The 15,753-nt window shown below is 36.8% G+C and overlaps 1 protein-coding gene across 2 annotated transcripts in view; it reads left to right on the top strand.

The window, feature by feature from the left end:
* The window catches only part of DIPK1A (divergent protein kinase domain 1A), a 124,429-nt gene that overhangs the window by 67,958 nt on the left and 40,718 nt on the right, over positions 1-15,753 (top strand). For both annotated transcript variants that reach the window (XM_068964562.1, XM_068964563.1), the window contains exon 2: positions 13,580-13,714. In XM_068964562.1, coding sequence (XP_068820663.1) covers positions 13,580-13,714 — 135 coding nt within the window. The remainder of the gene's footprint in view (positions 1-13,579; positions 13,715-15,753) is intronic.

Here is a 15,753-nt window from a genome sequence, read left to right on the forward strand (position 1 = left end):
GTGTACATGTATTCCCCATCGTGAACCCCCCTTCCTCTTCCCTCTCTATCCCATCTCTCAGGGTCATCCCAGTGCACCAGTCCTGAGCACCCTGTCTCATGCATCGACCCTGGACTGGTGATCTGTTTCACATATGGTAATATACATGTTTCAATGCTATTCTCTCAGATCATCCCACCCTCGCCTTCTCCCACAGAGTCTAAAAGACTGTTCTATACATCTGTGTCTCAAATAGTCTTAAGGTCAGAGAGCCTGATTTCCCCAGCTCCATTTTTCTTTCTCAAGATTGCTTTGGCTATTTGGGGTCTTTTGTTTTTCCATACAAATTGTAAAATTTTCTGTTCTAGTTCTGTGAAAAATACCGTTGGTAATTTGATAGGGATTGCATTGAATCTGTAGATCACTTTGGGTATTATAATCATTTTCACAATATTGACTCATCCAATTCATGGTATATCTCTCCATATGTCTATGTTGTGTTTGATTTCTTTCATCAGTATCTTATAGTTTTCTGTGTACACAGGTCTTTTGCCTCCTTAGGTTTATTCCTAGGTATTTTATTCTTTTTGTTGCAGTGGTAAATGGAATTGTTTCCTTAATTTCTCTTTCTGACCATTTGTTCTTGGTGTATAGGAATGCAAGAGATTTCTGTATATTGATTAGAAAAAGGAACCCTCCTGCACTGTTGGTGGGAATGTAAGTTGATACAGCCACTAAGAAGAAGAGTATGGAGGTTCTTTAAAAAACTGAAAATAGAACTACCATGTGACCCAGCAGTCCCATTACTGGAAATATACCCAGAGGAAACCATAATCAAAAAAGACACATGTACCCCATTGTTCATTGCAGCACTATTTACAATAGCCAGAATATGGAAAGCAACCTAAATGCCCATCAACAGAGAAATGGATAAAGAAGATATGGTAGGGACTTCCCTGGTGATCCTGTGGTTGAGAATGTGCCTGCCATGCCAGCGCAGGGGACATGGGTTCAGGCCCTGGTTGGAGAGGATTCCACGTGCCATGGAGCAGCTAAGCCCCTGCGCGCCACAGCTACTGAGCCCGCTCTGTAGCGCCCTCGAGCGGCAACCGCTGAAGCCTGTGTGCTACATCTGCTGAATCCCAAGCACCTAGAGCCCGTGCTGCGCAACAGGAGAAGCACCGCAATGAGCAGCCTGAGGGTAGCCCCTGTTCTCAACTAGAGAAAGCCCGAATGCAGCAGTGAAGACCCAGTGCAACCAAAATTAAATAGTGAGTCATAAATAAAATTTAATTATGAAGAAGGTGTAGTACATATATGCAATGGAATATTACTCCACTGTATAGGTCATTTCTAGGTTTATTTGGATAAACCTAGAAACTGTCACTGAAGTCAGAAAGAAAAATATTGTATATCAATGAATATATGGAATCTAGAAAACTGGTATGGATGATATTATTTCCAAAACAGAAATAGAGACACAGACATAGAGAACAAATGTGCGAACACGGGAGGGGAAGGGGAAAATGCATCAGAGAAAAATGCAAGTCACAGTACATGGTATATGCTTCTATATCTATAAAGTTCAAGAGTAATGAACATCAAATTCTGCATTTTAGGTATACATGGTCAATGGTTAAACTACATAGGAAAGCACATATATGATTATCATTGAAGTCAGGTGCATGTTAATTAACCCTTTATGGAAGAAGTCACATGGAGGTCAGTGAAGGCACTAGAGAAACTGTTTCTTAACCCAAGTGGTAGTTACATGGGTATTTGCTTTCTAATTATAATGTAAGTTACACCGGTGACCACCTGACCTGCCTCTTGAGAAACCTATATGCAGGTCAGGAAGCAACAGTTAGAACTGGACATGGAACAACAGACTGGTTCCAAATAGGAAAAGGAGTATGTCAAGGCTGTATATTGTCACCCTGCTTATTTAATGTCTATGCAGAGTACATCATGAGAAATGCTGGGCTGGAAGAAGCACAAACTGGAATCAAGATTGCCAGGAGAAATATCAATAACCTCAGATATGCAGATGACACCACCCTTATGGCAGAAAATGAAGAGGAACTCAAAAGCCTCTTGATGAAAGTGAAAGAGGAGAGTGAAAAAGTTGGCTTAAAGCTCAACACTCAGAAAACGAAGATCATGGCATCTGGTCCCATCACTTCATGGGAAATAGATGGGGAAACAGTGGAAACAGTGTCAGACCTTATTTTTTGGGGCTTCAAAATCACTGCAGATGGTGACTGCAGCCATGAAATTAAAAGATGCTTATTTCTTGGAAGAAAAGTTATGACCAACCTAGATAGCATATTGAAAAGCAGAGACATCACTTTGCCAACAAAGGTCCGTCTAGTCAAGGCTATGGTTTTTCCAGTAGTCATGTATGGATGTGAGAGTTGGACTGTGAATAAGGCTGAGCACCGAAGAATTCATGCTTTTGAACTGTGGTGTTGGAGAAGACTCTTGAGAGTCCCTTGGACAGCAAGGAGATCCAACCAGTCCATCCTAAAGGAGATCAGTCCTGGGTGTTCTTTTGGAAGGACTGATGCTAAAGCTGAAACTCCAGTACTTTGGCCACCTCATACCAAGAGCTGACTCATTGGAAAAGACCCTGATGCTGGGAGGGATTGGGGGCAGGAGGAGAAGGGGCTGGCAGAGGATGAGATGGCAGGATGGCATCACCGACTCTATGGACATGAGTCTGAGTGAACTCCAGGAGTTGGTGATGGACAGGGAGACCTGGCATGCTGCAATTCATGGGGTTCCAAAGAGTCGGACACGACTGAGCAACTGAACTGAACTGAACTGTGTATTTTTTAACTTATTTGTGGCTGCACTGGATCTTTGTTGCTTTCTGTAGTTGCGGTGAAGGTGGGCTACTCTAGGTTGCGGTACACGAGCTTCTCAGTTCAGTGGCTTCTCTTGTTGAGGAATACAGGCTCTCGGCCTGTGGGCTCAGTAGTTGTGCACACAGGCTTAGTTGTACCGCGACATATGGAATCTTCCCAGACCAGGGATCGTACCCATGTACCCTACATTGGCAGGCAGATTCCTAACCACAGTACCACCAGGGAAGTCTGGCACTAATGTATTTTAAACAATTCTATATGAAGGATTTATTTCCAAGTTTTAAAAAAGAAATTTTTAAAAAGCACTCAGGAGACTTCTAGATCCTAGAGATATGTTTTTAAATAGATATGCTAAAGCACTTATATGAAAAAAAACTATGTATTTGCATCTACATACATATCTATAGTGTAATATATATTCACTGTAGAAAATCTGTATAATACAGAGAAAACTAAAAATCATTCATAATCCCACCACTTCTGACATTTTGAAATAACCACCCTTGACATTTTGATGTATTCCTTGCAGTTTCTACAGTCTGTTGGTGACTTTTCTTTCTTTTTTTTGAAGCAAAATTGGAAACATATCATATATGCTGTTTTGAAAGTTGATTTTTTTCTCTTACCGTATCATGAACATTTCCCCATACTTTGACACTTTGAGATATTAATTTGCTATTGAAATCAGCCACAGGCTTCAGGATCACCCCATGCAATTAGTTCCCCAAGGAAAAATGTTCTGCTTTTTTGATGCTGTCAGCCCCCTAAGCTGTAAAAAATATGAACCAGCATGCAGAGAAAATGTGAAAATTATCTGCTACTTGTTAGAATTTTATTTCTAGAGTTTTAATAAAAGCAGAAAAGAGAATATGCTCATGCAAATAAAGCCTTTAGAATTTAGATCACAGAATAATGACAGTTCTTCCTGTAAAAGTGAAAACTCAGCTCTTAGATAAAGAATGCTAAAACTCTGATCACTAGGCTAATAATGTCGTTTGACAAGGAATTCTTCTCTAAAGTTTTGTTATAAAAAAGTATTTTCATGCTCAGAACAAGCTGGGGAGCGTAGATATTTTTAGGACCTTTTTTCCACTATTTTTAACTTATTAAAAACTCAAGATCTTCCTTGTGTGGAATGACATGAAAGTTTTTTTGTGTGTGTTTCTTGGTTAAACATCATAACTGTTTCTTGATGTTTATGAACATTAGCACTAAGAGAGTTAAGATACATTTAGATAATTTTCTTAATGGTTTTCCCACAACCCTCCAACTAAGCAGTGAGACAACCTTTAGTAAAGGTATAGGATCCATTGCAAACAAAGTTGATCTGGAAGTGTTGTGGTATGCAATATTTACCTTATTGAATGGTTTCTTTATATTTCTATTTTTTATAGTCAGCATGTTTTTCATGCTCAAGTATTATAAACATCTGGAGTTCATTTTTAAAAAATGGGTACAGTTATATTTAAGGATATGTCAATAATTTTAACTTTAGTTTTTTCCAGCCACATTGCTCCTAAATTAGCAGTGAAAGTTAGCTAGCTACAGTATTGTTAGTATTGTTAATATAACAATAAGGGGAAAAAAAGATATTTGAAGTTTATTTAAGAGTAAGTGGTTACTGAAAAACTTGAATAAAAATACATTGTACACATGAAAGTTATATAAATGTTGTAAACCAGTCTCAAAAAATAGCAAGCACTTCTTAGCTTTTCCTGTGAAATGATGAAATCATTGTATTTGAGTTTTTACAAGTGATAACCTTATCAGTTTGTTAGATTTTCTGAGTGTTCAAGTCTACTACATATATTAAGCAAAGTGTGAGAGAGATTTTTCTTCCTTACTTTTCACAATTAAGAACGTCTGTATGGGGAGTACTTGGGGATAAAGCAGATGGGCTTTGTGCTTTATATGTTTGTATTAGGTTGGTGCAAAAGTAATTGCAGTTTTTTGCATTGTAAATTTGCCTTTGATATTGGAATGCGTTCTTAAACAAATGTGGTTATGCTATACATAATTTTAATGCATATTTCTCATTTTATGTTTTTTTTTGCTATTGACTTACTACTTGCTGTTTTATTTTAGATTAGGGACATGATGTTAGACAAAAAGCAAATTTGAGCAATTTTCTTATTTGAGTTCAAAATGGGTCATAAAGCATTGGAGACAACTCACAACATCAACAACACATTGGGCCTAGAAATTGCTAACAAATGTACAGTGCAGTGGTGGTTCAAGAAATTTTGCAAAGGTGATAAGAGCCTTGAAGATGAGCATAGTGGCTGGCCATTGGCAGGTGACAACAACCAACTGAGGGCAGTCATTGAAGCTGACCCTCGTACTACTACACAAGAAGTCACCATTGGCCGTTCTATGGTCATTCAACATCTGAAGTAAATTGGAAAAGTGAAAAAGCTCTATAAGTGTGTGCCTCCTGAGCTAACCAAAAATCAAAAAAATAGTCATTTTGAAGTGTCTTCTTATTCTACGTGACAACAATGAACCCATTTCTCAATCAAATTGTGATGAAAGTGGATTTTATATGACAACTGGTGACAACCAGCTCAGTGGTTGGATTGAAAAGAAGCCCCAAAGCACTTCCCAAGGCCAAACTTGCACCATAAAAAGGCATGGTCACTGTTTGGTGGTCTGCTGCCAGTCTGATCCATTATAGCTTTCTGAATCCTAGTGAAACCATTACATCTGAGAAGTAAGCTCAGCAAATCAGTGAGATACACAGAAAACTGCAATGCCTGCAGCCAGCATTGGTCAACAGAAAGGGCCCAATTCTTCTCCACAACAATGCCTCACCACACATCACATAACCCATGCTTCAAAAGTTGAATGAATTAGGCTAGGAAGTTTTGCCTCATCCATCATATTCACCTGACCTCTCACCGACTGACTACCACTTCTGCAAGCATCTCAATAACTTTTTGCAGGGAGAATGGTTCCACAACCAAAAGGATGCAGGAAATGCTTTCCAAGAGTTCATTGAATCCCAGAGCACAGATTTTTACACTACAGGAATAAGCAAAGTTATTTCTCATTGGCAAAAATGTGTTGATTGTAATGGCACCTATTTTGATGAATAAAGATGTGTTTGAGCCTAGTTATGATAATTTAAAATTCACAGATTGAAGAATCAGTATTGTGAAAATGACTATACTACCAAACACAATTACAGATTCAATGCAATCCCTATCAAATTACCAATGGCATTTTTCACAGAACTAGAACAAAAAAATCTCACAATTCATATGGAAACACAAAAGACCCCAAATAGGCAAACCCGTCTTGAGAAAGAAGAATGGAGCTGAAGGAATCAACCTTCCTGACTTCAGATTATACTACAAAGCTCCAGTCATCAAGACAGTATGGTACTGGCACAAAAACAGAAATAAAGGCCAGTGGAAAAGAAAGAAAGTGAAGTTGCTCGGTCGTGTCTGACTCTTTGTGACCCCATGGACTGTAGCCTACCAGGCTTCTCTGTCCATGGGATTTGGCAAGGGTACTGAAGTGGGTTGCTATTTCCTTCTCCAGGGGATCTTCCCAACCCAGAAATCGAACCCAGGCTTCCTTCATTGCAGGTAGACGCTTTACCCTCTGAGCCACCAGGGAAGCCCTAAAGACCAGTGGAACAAGATAGAAAGCCCAGAAATGAACCCATGCACCTATGAATACCTTATTTTTGATAAAGGAGTCAAGAATATACAATGGGGCAAAGACAGCCTCTTCAATAAATGGTGCAGGGAAAACTGGACAGCTACATTTAAAAGAATGAAATTAGAACACTTCCTAACACCATACACAAAGATAAACTCAAAATGGATTAAAGACCTACATTTAAGACCAGAAACTATAATATTCTTGGAGGAAAACATAAGCAGAACTCTTAGTGACATAAATCAAAGCAAGATCCTCTATGACCCACCTTCTAGTGTAACGGAAATAAAAACAAAAGTAAACAAGTGGGACCTGATTAAACTTAAAAGCTTTTGCACAGCAAAAGAAACTATAAGCAAGGTGAAAAGACAACCTCAGAATGGGAAAAAATAATAGCAAATGAAACAACTGACAAAGGATTAATATCCAAAATGTACAAGCAGCTCATACAGCTTAATGCCAGAAAAACAATCAACCCATTCCAAAAGTGGGAAAAAGACCAAAGAAGACATACAGATGGCTAACGAACACATGAAAAGATGCTCAACATCGCTCATTGTTAAAGAAATGCAAATCAAAACCACAGTGGGATATCACCTCATACAGGTCAGAATGGCCCTCATCAAAAAGCCTACAAACCATAAATGCTGGAGAGGGTGTGGAGAAAAGGGAATGCTCTTGCACTGTTGGTGGGAATGTAAATCGATGCAGCCACTATGGAAGAGGTATGGAGAGTCCTTAAAAAACTAGGAATAAAACCACCATATAGACCTGACCCAGCAATCCCGCTCCTAGGCATATACCCTGAGGAAACCAAAATTGAAAGAGACACATGTATGCCATTGTTCACTGCAGCACTATTTACAATAGCTAGAACATGGAAGCAACCTAGATGTCCATCGACAGATGAATGGATAAAGAAGTTGTGGTACATATATACAATGGAATATTACTCAGCCATAAAAAGAAATGTATTTGAGTCAGTTCTAATGAGGTGGATGAACCTAGAACCTATTATAAAGACTGAAGTAAGTCAGAAAGAGAAAGATAAATATTGTATTCTAACGCATATATACGGCATCTAGAAGAATGGTACTAAAGAACTTATTTACAGGGCAGCAATGGAGAAACAGACATAGAGAATAGACTTATGGACATGGGGAGAGGGAAAGAGAGGGTGAGATGTATGGAAAGAGTAATATGGAAACTTACATTACCATATGTAAAATAGATAGCCAAAGGGAATTTGCTGTATGGCTCAGGAAACCCAAACAGGGGCTTTGTATCAACCTAGAGGGGTAGGATTGGGAGGGAGATGGGACGGAGGTTCAAAAAGGGATTCATGTTGAGGTTTGACAAAAAACAACAAAATTCTGTAAAGCAATTATCCTTCAATAAAAAAATTAATTAAAAAGAAAAAGCAAACAAAAATTCATGGGTAAAACTGTAGTTATGTTTGCACCAACCTAATAAATGATGTTGAATGTGAAAAATAGGTAAGTAATATAGAAGTAGTCTTATGTAGCTAAATTTTGATGTGTTGCCTCTTTATGCCTAATTCAAAAACTTAATGTAAAACTATTTGAATAAGTTCATAGGTTTTCAGATTTGTCATGAAATAAAATCATCAGAGTGTAAAACTATTTGAATAAGTTCATAGGTTTTCAGATTTGTCATGAAATAAAATCATCAGAGTGAAAATAAAACAATCTAAAAAAAGTATCACTGTCCTTTACAGTAGAATTGGTAGAGAAAGTTTGTTTCATCATTTATATATTTTCCATCTCCAGTGATTTTTCTTTATTTATAATAAGATATTGCCAATCATTTAGTCATTAAGAATTATTTCTGTTATTTCCAGACAGATGTTATATTTTTCTAATTAAGTAGTAGTTTATGCTTTGAAGACTAATTTAAAATAAAATGATAGTGTCATACAAATTTGATTCTTTGAACCCCATAATCTTTGCTTTCTTTATTTTGTAACCATAATACAAGTTTTCTCAGTCTTAGCACTATGGATGTTTGGGCAGATAATTCTTTGATGTGGGGAGACTTCCTGTGCTTTGAAGGATGTTTAGCAACATTTCTGGCCTCAATAGACAAGAGTCCAATCACACTTTGTGATTCTAGACCCTACCAGGTATCCCTGGGAGGCAAACCTGACTCTAGTTGAGAATCGTGCCATAGTGCATTCTCTAAAATTCTTATCATGACTTTCAGGAGCATAGTTTGGAATAAAGCAGTGTACCACTAGTGAAAAGTGAAAGGGAAAGTCACTCAGTCGTGTCCAACTCTTTGTGACCCCATGGACTATACAGTCCATGGAATTCTCTAGGCCAGAATACTAGAGTGGGTAGCCATTCCCTTCTCAAGGGAATCTTCCCCAACCCAGGGATCAAACCAGGTCTCCCGCATCGGAGGCAGGCGGATTCTTTACTGGCTAAGCCACCAGGGAAGTAGCTAGGCCCAAAATCAGCAGAACAAATTTTGCTTCTGGGCAGTATTTTGGATAGTTCAGCATCAGTAAAAAGATCATTAACAGTAACTATATTTTTTTATCAAAGTCTAGATTGTCTAGGTAATTGGTATAGAACAGACCACTGGGAACATTTTAGTGAGTGCCACACAGGGAAATAAAATTAGTCAGTAGGTACAGATGTCATTTATGGCTGTTTTTCTTCAATCTTTATTTTAAAATGTGAGGCAACAGGATCTGCAGAAATTAAAGGACACATGAAAGCCCTTATGCTAGTTTGTGTTACCCTCAAATCACGGTAATTTCAATGACATACTAGAATAAAAATGTGTTTCACTCCTTTTGTCATTTATATATAACAGGTGATGCCCACTGCCCTGCTGGGAACATCATCAATCCAACTTCCTCTCCAAAAATTTTGGCATTCTGTATCATGACGAACACACAGTGGGCAAGCCAGTTTACAGGGTATTTTTCCATTTAAACATATGCCAGAGGGGAAAAAAAAATTCAATTTAGCTCTTTGAGAGAAAAACAAAATGACTTCAAATTTTATTAAATTGGCTGTGCAGAAGGGGGAAATATACAGGTCTTTGCTGCCAACATTTATTAGGCTCAATATGCATTTGATAGCTAATAGAAATTATTGATGGAGACTCCAAAGGTAGTTGACATTACGAGACTCCTTGAGGTGGGTGTCAAGGAGAAGGTAAGACAGAACCAAGTTCTGAACTAGCAGAGAACCTACTCACCTTGTCTGCGTGGTTTCCTTTACTCTGTGACTTCTACCTGCTGCAGAGCAAAGCAAAAAAAGGGAAAAATAAAATATTATTTTACAGTGTAAGGTCTTCCTTGATTTTTTACTAAACAAATTGAGATTAATCTTGTTTTTAAACCCCATCTCAATATTAATTTAAGATTGAACTTCTCACATAGTGGTTGATTGTAATTTTATGGCCACTAAAAGATTTCAAACTGCATTCATGCCTCTTTGTACACAAAATGAAAAATGGGCAAAATAATGACGATTGATGTTTCCTTAAGTCTGCTCTGTTTAATTCTGCTGTCTGCTCTTCTGCAGTGCTGTCTCTAACTGTACATAGTTCAACGATATCTAGGAGTATAAAGTTGTTGCCCATAAATAGCTTGTAAGTAGCTTTTCTAAAATAAAATGGTTTCAGTAATTGTATTTAGTAACTTCTTGATTGATGAAACTTGGTTGCCTCTGATAATGCATTGTTATAATAATAGGTGTAAAAGATGTCATATGTATTACATGGGGGTGGGTCGGGGGATGTGTGTGTGGGTATGTGTATGCTACTGCTAAGTCACTTCAGTGGTGTCTGATTCTGTGCGACCCTATAGACAGCAGCCCACCAGGCTCCCCCGTCCCTGGGATTCTCCAGGCAAGACCGCTGGAGTAGGTTGCCATTTCCTTCTCCAATGCATGAAAGTGAAAAGTGAAAGTGAAGTCACTCAATTGTGTCCGACTCTTAGCAACCCCATGGACTGCAGCCCACCAGGCTCCTCCATCCATGGGATTTTCCAGGCAAGAGTACTGGAGTGGGGTGCCATTGCCTTCTCCGGGTATGTGTATAGTATAGACTTAATTCTTCACTTGTGATACATCCCTAAATGTGGAATTTGCTAGGTAAAATTTTTAGAGTGTTTGATGTATAGGGCTAACTGCTCTTTCAGAAATGCCATGACAGCATACTCTGCCACCATCATAGGAGTGAGTACAAATCTCCTACTGACTTCAGTTCTTGTCCTGAGCCCTCTAGCTACTCTCTCTTACTCTAATGATGAAAACTCCTATCACATCCCATTTTATCTTTCAGCTTTGTTTACAGTGATTTTTGTCACAACTTTAAAGTTTTTATATAGTCAATGTCTTCCTTTAGAGATTCTGTGGTAGTTGGAATTTTTGTCATCTCAAAAAATATTTTTGAAAAATCCCTACATTTGTATTATATTATGTCATTTTTTACATGTGTATCAGTTTCCTGTGGAATTTATTTTGATGTAAGATGTGTTTTAGGTTTTAAAATATGCTATTTCCAAATGATTAACAGTTGTCTTATCATCTTTTATTAAATAATCTTTCTCTAATGGCCACATACACACAAAAAATTGGACTTATAAAAGTAAAATCATGCCATGCTACTGTTGTCCAGGAAACCCTCTGAACTGTGTTAAGGGTACTTATCTGGTATTTAGGATTTGTTTGTCACTGTATATGCAAACGTTCTGAAAGTGCCTAAGGTGGCACCAGGCACGTAGTAGGCAATAGATAGTTGCTGAATGAATGTGTGGGAAGTGGGTATCTTGGTATGAAAGTATTCCTTATCTTACAACATAAAAAAAATGTTAAAGCAGTAGAGAGAAACATGTACAAAAGAAGGCATGTAACCATCACCCAGCTTGAGCAGTTACCAACTCAAGGCCAGTATTGTTGTAATACTTTGCCCACCTACCTTTCCCTTCCTATATTGTTTAGAAGCAAATCCCGGGTACTGTTTTATTCATAAATGTTTCAGTGTCTATCTCAAAAAGTCATTTTTCTTTAAACATCACATTATTATGCCTAAAAAACTAAAATAATGCCTTTACAGCATCAGGTATCCTGTCAGCCTTCAAGTTTTCAGTTGTCTCATAAATGTCATTTTTTTTTTTTACAGTTTTTCATTTGAATCAGGACTCAAAAAAGATCCACGAAATGTGATTATTTAATATACAATATTTCTCAAGTATTTTTTGATCTTTGGGGTTCTCGCCTTCTCTCTTTTCTCCCTGATAATTTATTTGTTGAAGAACTGGGTTATTTGTATTGCCGCATTTCCCACAGCCTAGAGTTTGCTGATTGTATCCTAATACTGTCATTTACTTAAGTGTTACTTATATGCCTCTGTCTCCTGTATTTCCTGTAAACTGGTAGCTGGAGCTAAAGGCTTAATCAGATTCAGATTCAGTTTTCTTTTTGGCAAGCCCAAAAAGAAGGCAGTAGCCTATCATAATGACAGCGTTACTGGCATTTTGTTCAGGGCCTTGCAAATTGATTTTGCTAACATTTGTTGAGTATTTTCTGTGTGCCTAGCAAAGTGCTTATGTTCTATAGGCATTATGTCACTCAATAATATTTAAGCTTTATAATACTGGTACATATCAATTTCTATCTGATGACTAGACCTCTTATTAGGGCCAAGTAATCTTAAATGTCTTTCAAACAAACCCCTTCCTTGGTGTATGTTCATGGTCATTTATGTTATTTTATTTGGAAATCTATCTGGACTTTCTCTTTATTGGATTCATTTAGAGCTATACAAAAATAACTTGCATTTAAGGCATTTTAAAAAATGTTTTAATAATAAAATTCAGAGACCTATCACTTAACTGTGAATTTGTTGTACTCAAGCTTTTTGGTACTGGGATTCACTTCACAAAGACTGATATCTAAACCACAAATAAAGCCAAAAGACTTCAGTATTTCTGAGTCCCTTTTTCCTCTGCACTCATTGTCTCTGCAGATGCACTTTTGTCTCTTTCATCTCTTTTGGCTTTCTTTGCATGCCCACAGTGCTCACAGTATCCCTCTGTTGTCCAGTGTGAGAAACTGACTTGGGATTGTAAAAGCAAAACTAGCTTTTCATTGTTTGTTTACATGTCTTTTTATTTTTACTCAATTCTCCCCATGGTCCTAAATTCAGTTATTTATAAAATCAGACCATTGGAGTTCCAGACTCAAAACATAAATGTCAAATTATCTTGACCAGCTGACAGTTTTGGAGATGAAACTGTTTGATATATAGTTGATGGAGAAAAACCACCAACTGACTGGAGTCGCAATTAGATACCAGAGCACTAGTTGCAAAGCAAGGCAAAGAGGATCCTATTGTACAGCTTTACAAACTGACATGCGGGGAGCCATTTATTCTTTATATATATTAATCTTTCTTCTTCTTTAATAGTTGTAACTTTTTCCTCAAATTTCCAGAATATCTGTTAGGTGAAGCATTTGATTGATTGAATAAAAGGAACATAAAGCATTGGTGAATACAGCAGGGAAATAGGAATGAATGTGAAGTTTCATTTCTTACTCTGGTTGTACCTCACTGTGAGACATTAGACTAGTAGCCAAATTCTCTGTTTTTATTTCTTTAAAACGCAATTATTTTTGCCATACTTATTCATAAAGAACTTTAAGATTCTTATTTGAACCAGTCTTCTGTAAGCTTGTCATAAGAGGGGATTGTGTCTCTCTTCACCTGACCTTACTGGGTGTCCAGGGTAGCATGTTGCACGTGCTTGTGCTTAATGAGTAACTTTGGATGCTGGTGGTATTTGAAAGACTATACATTTTAAAGGGTATTTTGTTCTCTTTTTCTTGGCAAGACCAAGGAGCTTCCTTTTCTAAGACCAATGCTTTTTAGGCTCAGTGAAAGTACACATTGTTCTAGGAGAATTGCCATAAAGAAAGCCTAGAATATATATTGAGTGCTTCTAAGAAAGGGGGAAAAGTCATGTTCTAGGACAGTGAATGCTGACTGGGTGCTGAATGATTGACTGTTATGTGCTCTTTTACTTACAGGCTCGCTTCTCATATGTGCGAATGAAATATCTTTTCTTTTCCTGGTTGGCGGTTTTTATTGGAAGCTGGATTATATATGTGCAATACTCTACTTATACAGAACTATGCAGAGGAAAGGACTGTAAGAAAATAATAGTAAGTATTTTTTATTTTCTAGTATATGAAAAAACTTATTCTCTAATTGAAGTAGAGTTGATTTAAAATGTTGTACCAATCTCTGCTGTGCAGCGTGACTCAGTTATATACATATACACATTCTTATATATATATATATATATATATACACACACATATATATATTATTTTCCATTATGGTTTATCCCAGGAGGCTGGGTATAGTTTCCTGTGCTATATGGTAGGACCTTGTTGTTTATCCATTCTAAGTGTAATAACACATTAAAAAACTATATTAATAACACATTATGTTTATTACTTATACATAGACTAAAAATTATTTTCAAAAAGTAAAAGTTAATTTGATTTTGAGTTGTGTCGAATTTCTTAACATTTTGATATGACCAAATTAGTAGGACTGTTCCCCAGTTTGAAAAACTCTGTATTCAGAAATCTGAGTAAGCCAGACTAGTATGAGAGCATACTTATTACAAAGAGGGATTCTTGCTTTTCAGATATACTTGAAGTTTAGTTTACTCTAATCAGATGGATTTTAAAATATTTATAGTATGAAAATGTTATTTGCATCCATCCTTTCTATAACATATCTTTTGAATAAATGGAGTCATTCTCGAATGCTGAAAATATATGTAAAAAGTATATATGTGTATTTATTATTTAATTTCTATCCTACTGGATATATCTTAGGAAAATCACTCTAACAGAATAAGATTTCTAGTAGTAAATATTGGTTCCATAGCACTTATATTTTAAATGTTTGAGGATAATATTTAACTCCTTGTTTTCTGCTAATATCTTCTATATAAATAATATTGAAAACATCTAAGAATTATATTTTTATATAATAATTATTGAGATCCCAATTATTATAACTTATTAATGATTCTAATTATTGAATGGTTACTTTTTAAACAGGCCAGTGGTGCTAGGTGTGTACATTTAGCAGGGAGGAAGGTATCCTGACCTTATGAACTTAGAGTCTAGTAGGGAAGAAAATGAATAATTACAGTAAGGTAAGATAATTATTATAATTATTACAGTAATAAATGATATAGGGTCGTAAGACAGGGAGACCTGAAGCTTTCCAAAGTTCTAAGAGAATAAAAATTAGGTTAACTCTAGACATACTGTCAGTTAGAATAAAAATAAATTATTCCCCAGGAGTATGACATCCTCTTAGTAGTCAGAAGAGAAACACTAATATAAGAAGCCAGGGAATTAATTAGCAAGGAAGAGTTCCAAATCAGGAAAGGGTGAAAGATGTCAGTCTCATGTTCCTTCCATGTCCGTTCCAGATCCTTGAGGGCTTGTAGAATAGAAGGAAACTTTGGGGCCAGGCAGCATACTGGATACTTCATATCATCATTAGTACTGAAAATAATCCTGTGAAAGCCCCCCCAAACCCACTTTACTAATAAAGAAATATGACTAACAAGGGAGAAGAATTTGCCTTTCCTGGTGGAGCCAGAGTTTGATCCCAACTCTGTCTCTATAGGAAGCTCATGCTCTTTCTGCTACCCAGAGTCAGACAAGGCTGATAAAGGAAGTTATAGATTAATAAAGCTAACAACCCCCCCCCCCAACAGAACTCACCAGCTCAGCTTCAGTGAAGAAGAAAGAAGTTATATAATCAACTATAATAACACGTAAATAACCAAAACTATTTGAAATGTTTATTTTCCTTTTTTAACGTCACCTTTGTAAAACTGGGTTTCTTGAGGCACCTTAAAAGGTAGTCCATGAGTCAGATATACTTGGAAACAGAAAGTTAAACAAATATAAAGAGTTGACTTTACTGAGGACTTCTTAGGATCTTTAATATACTAGTGTGTGTTCTGCATCTCCAAAGAAAGCAAATATATTTGATTAGGAGAAAAATCCATCCCCACTGTAACCCTCCCAGGAAGACCTATTAACATCATCCGGCTATGTTAGAAACACTGCTCTAAGAGATTAGAATTAGATGTGGTTTTATCTTGTTTTTAATATAGTAGCCTTTAAAATGTAAGGCATATGTTGGTATATACTCTGTTATGAGT

Source organism: Capricornis sumatraensis, chromosome 2 (genome assembly GCF_032405125.1).
Source record: "Capricornis sumatraensis isolate serow.1 chromosome 2, serow.2, whole genome shotgun sequence".
Classification (NCBI taxonomy): Eukaryota; Metazoa; Chordata; class Mammalia; order Artiodactyla; family Bovidae; genus Capricornis; species Capricornis sumatraensis.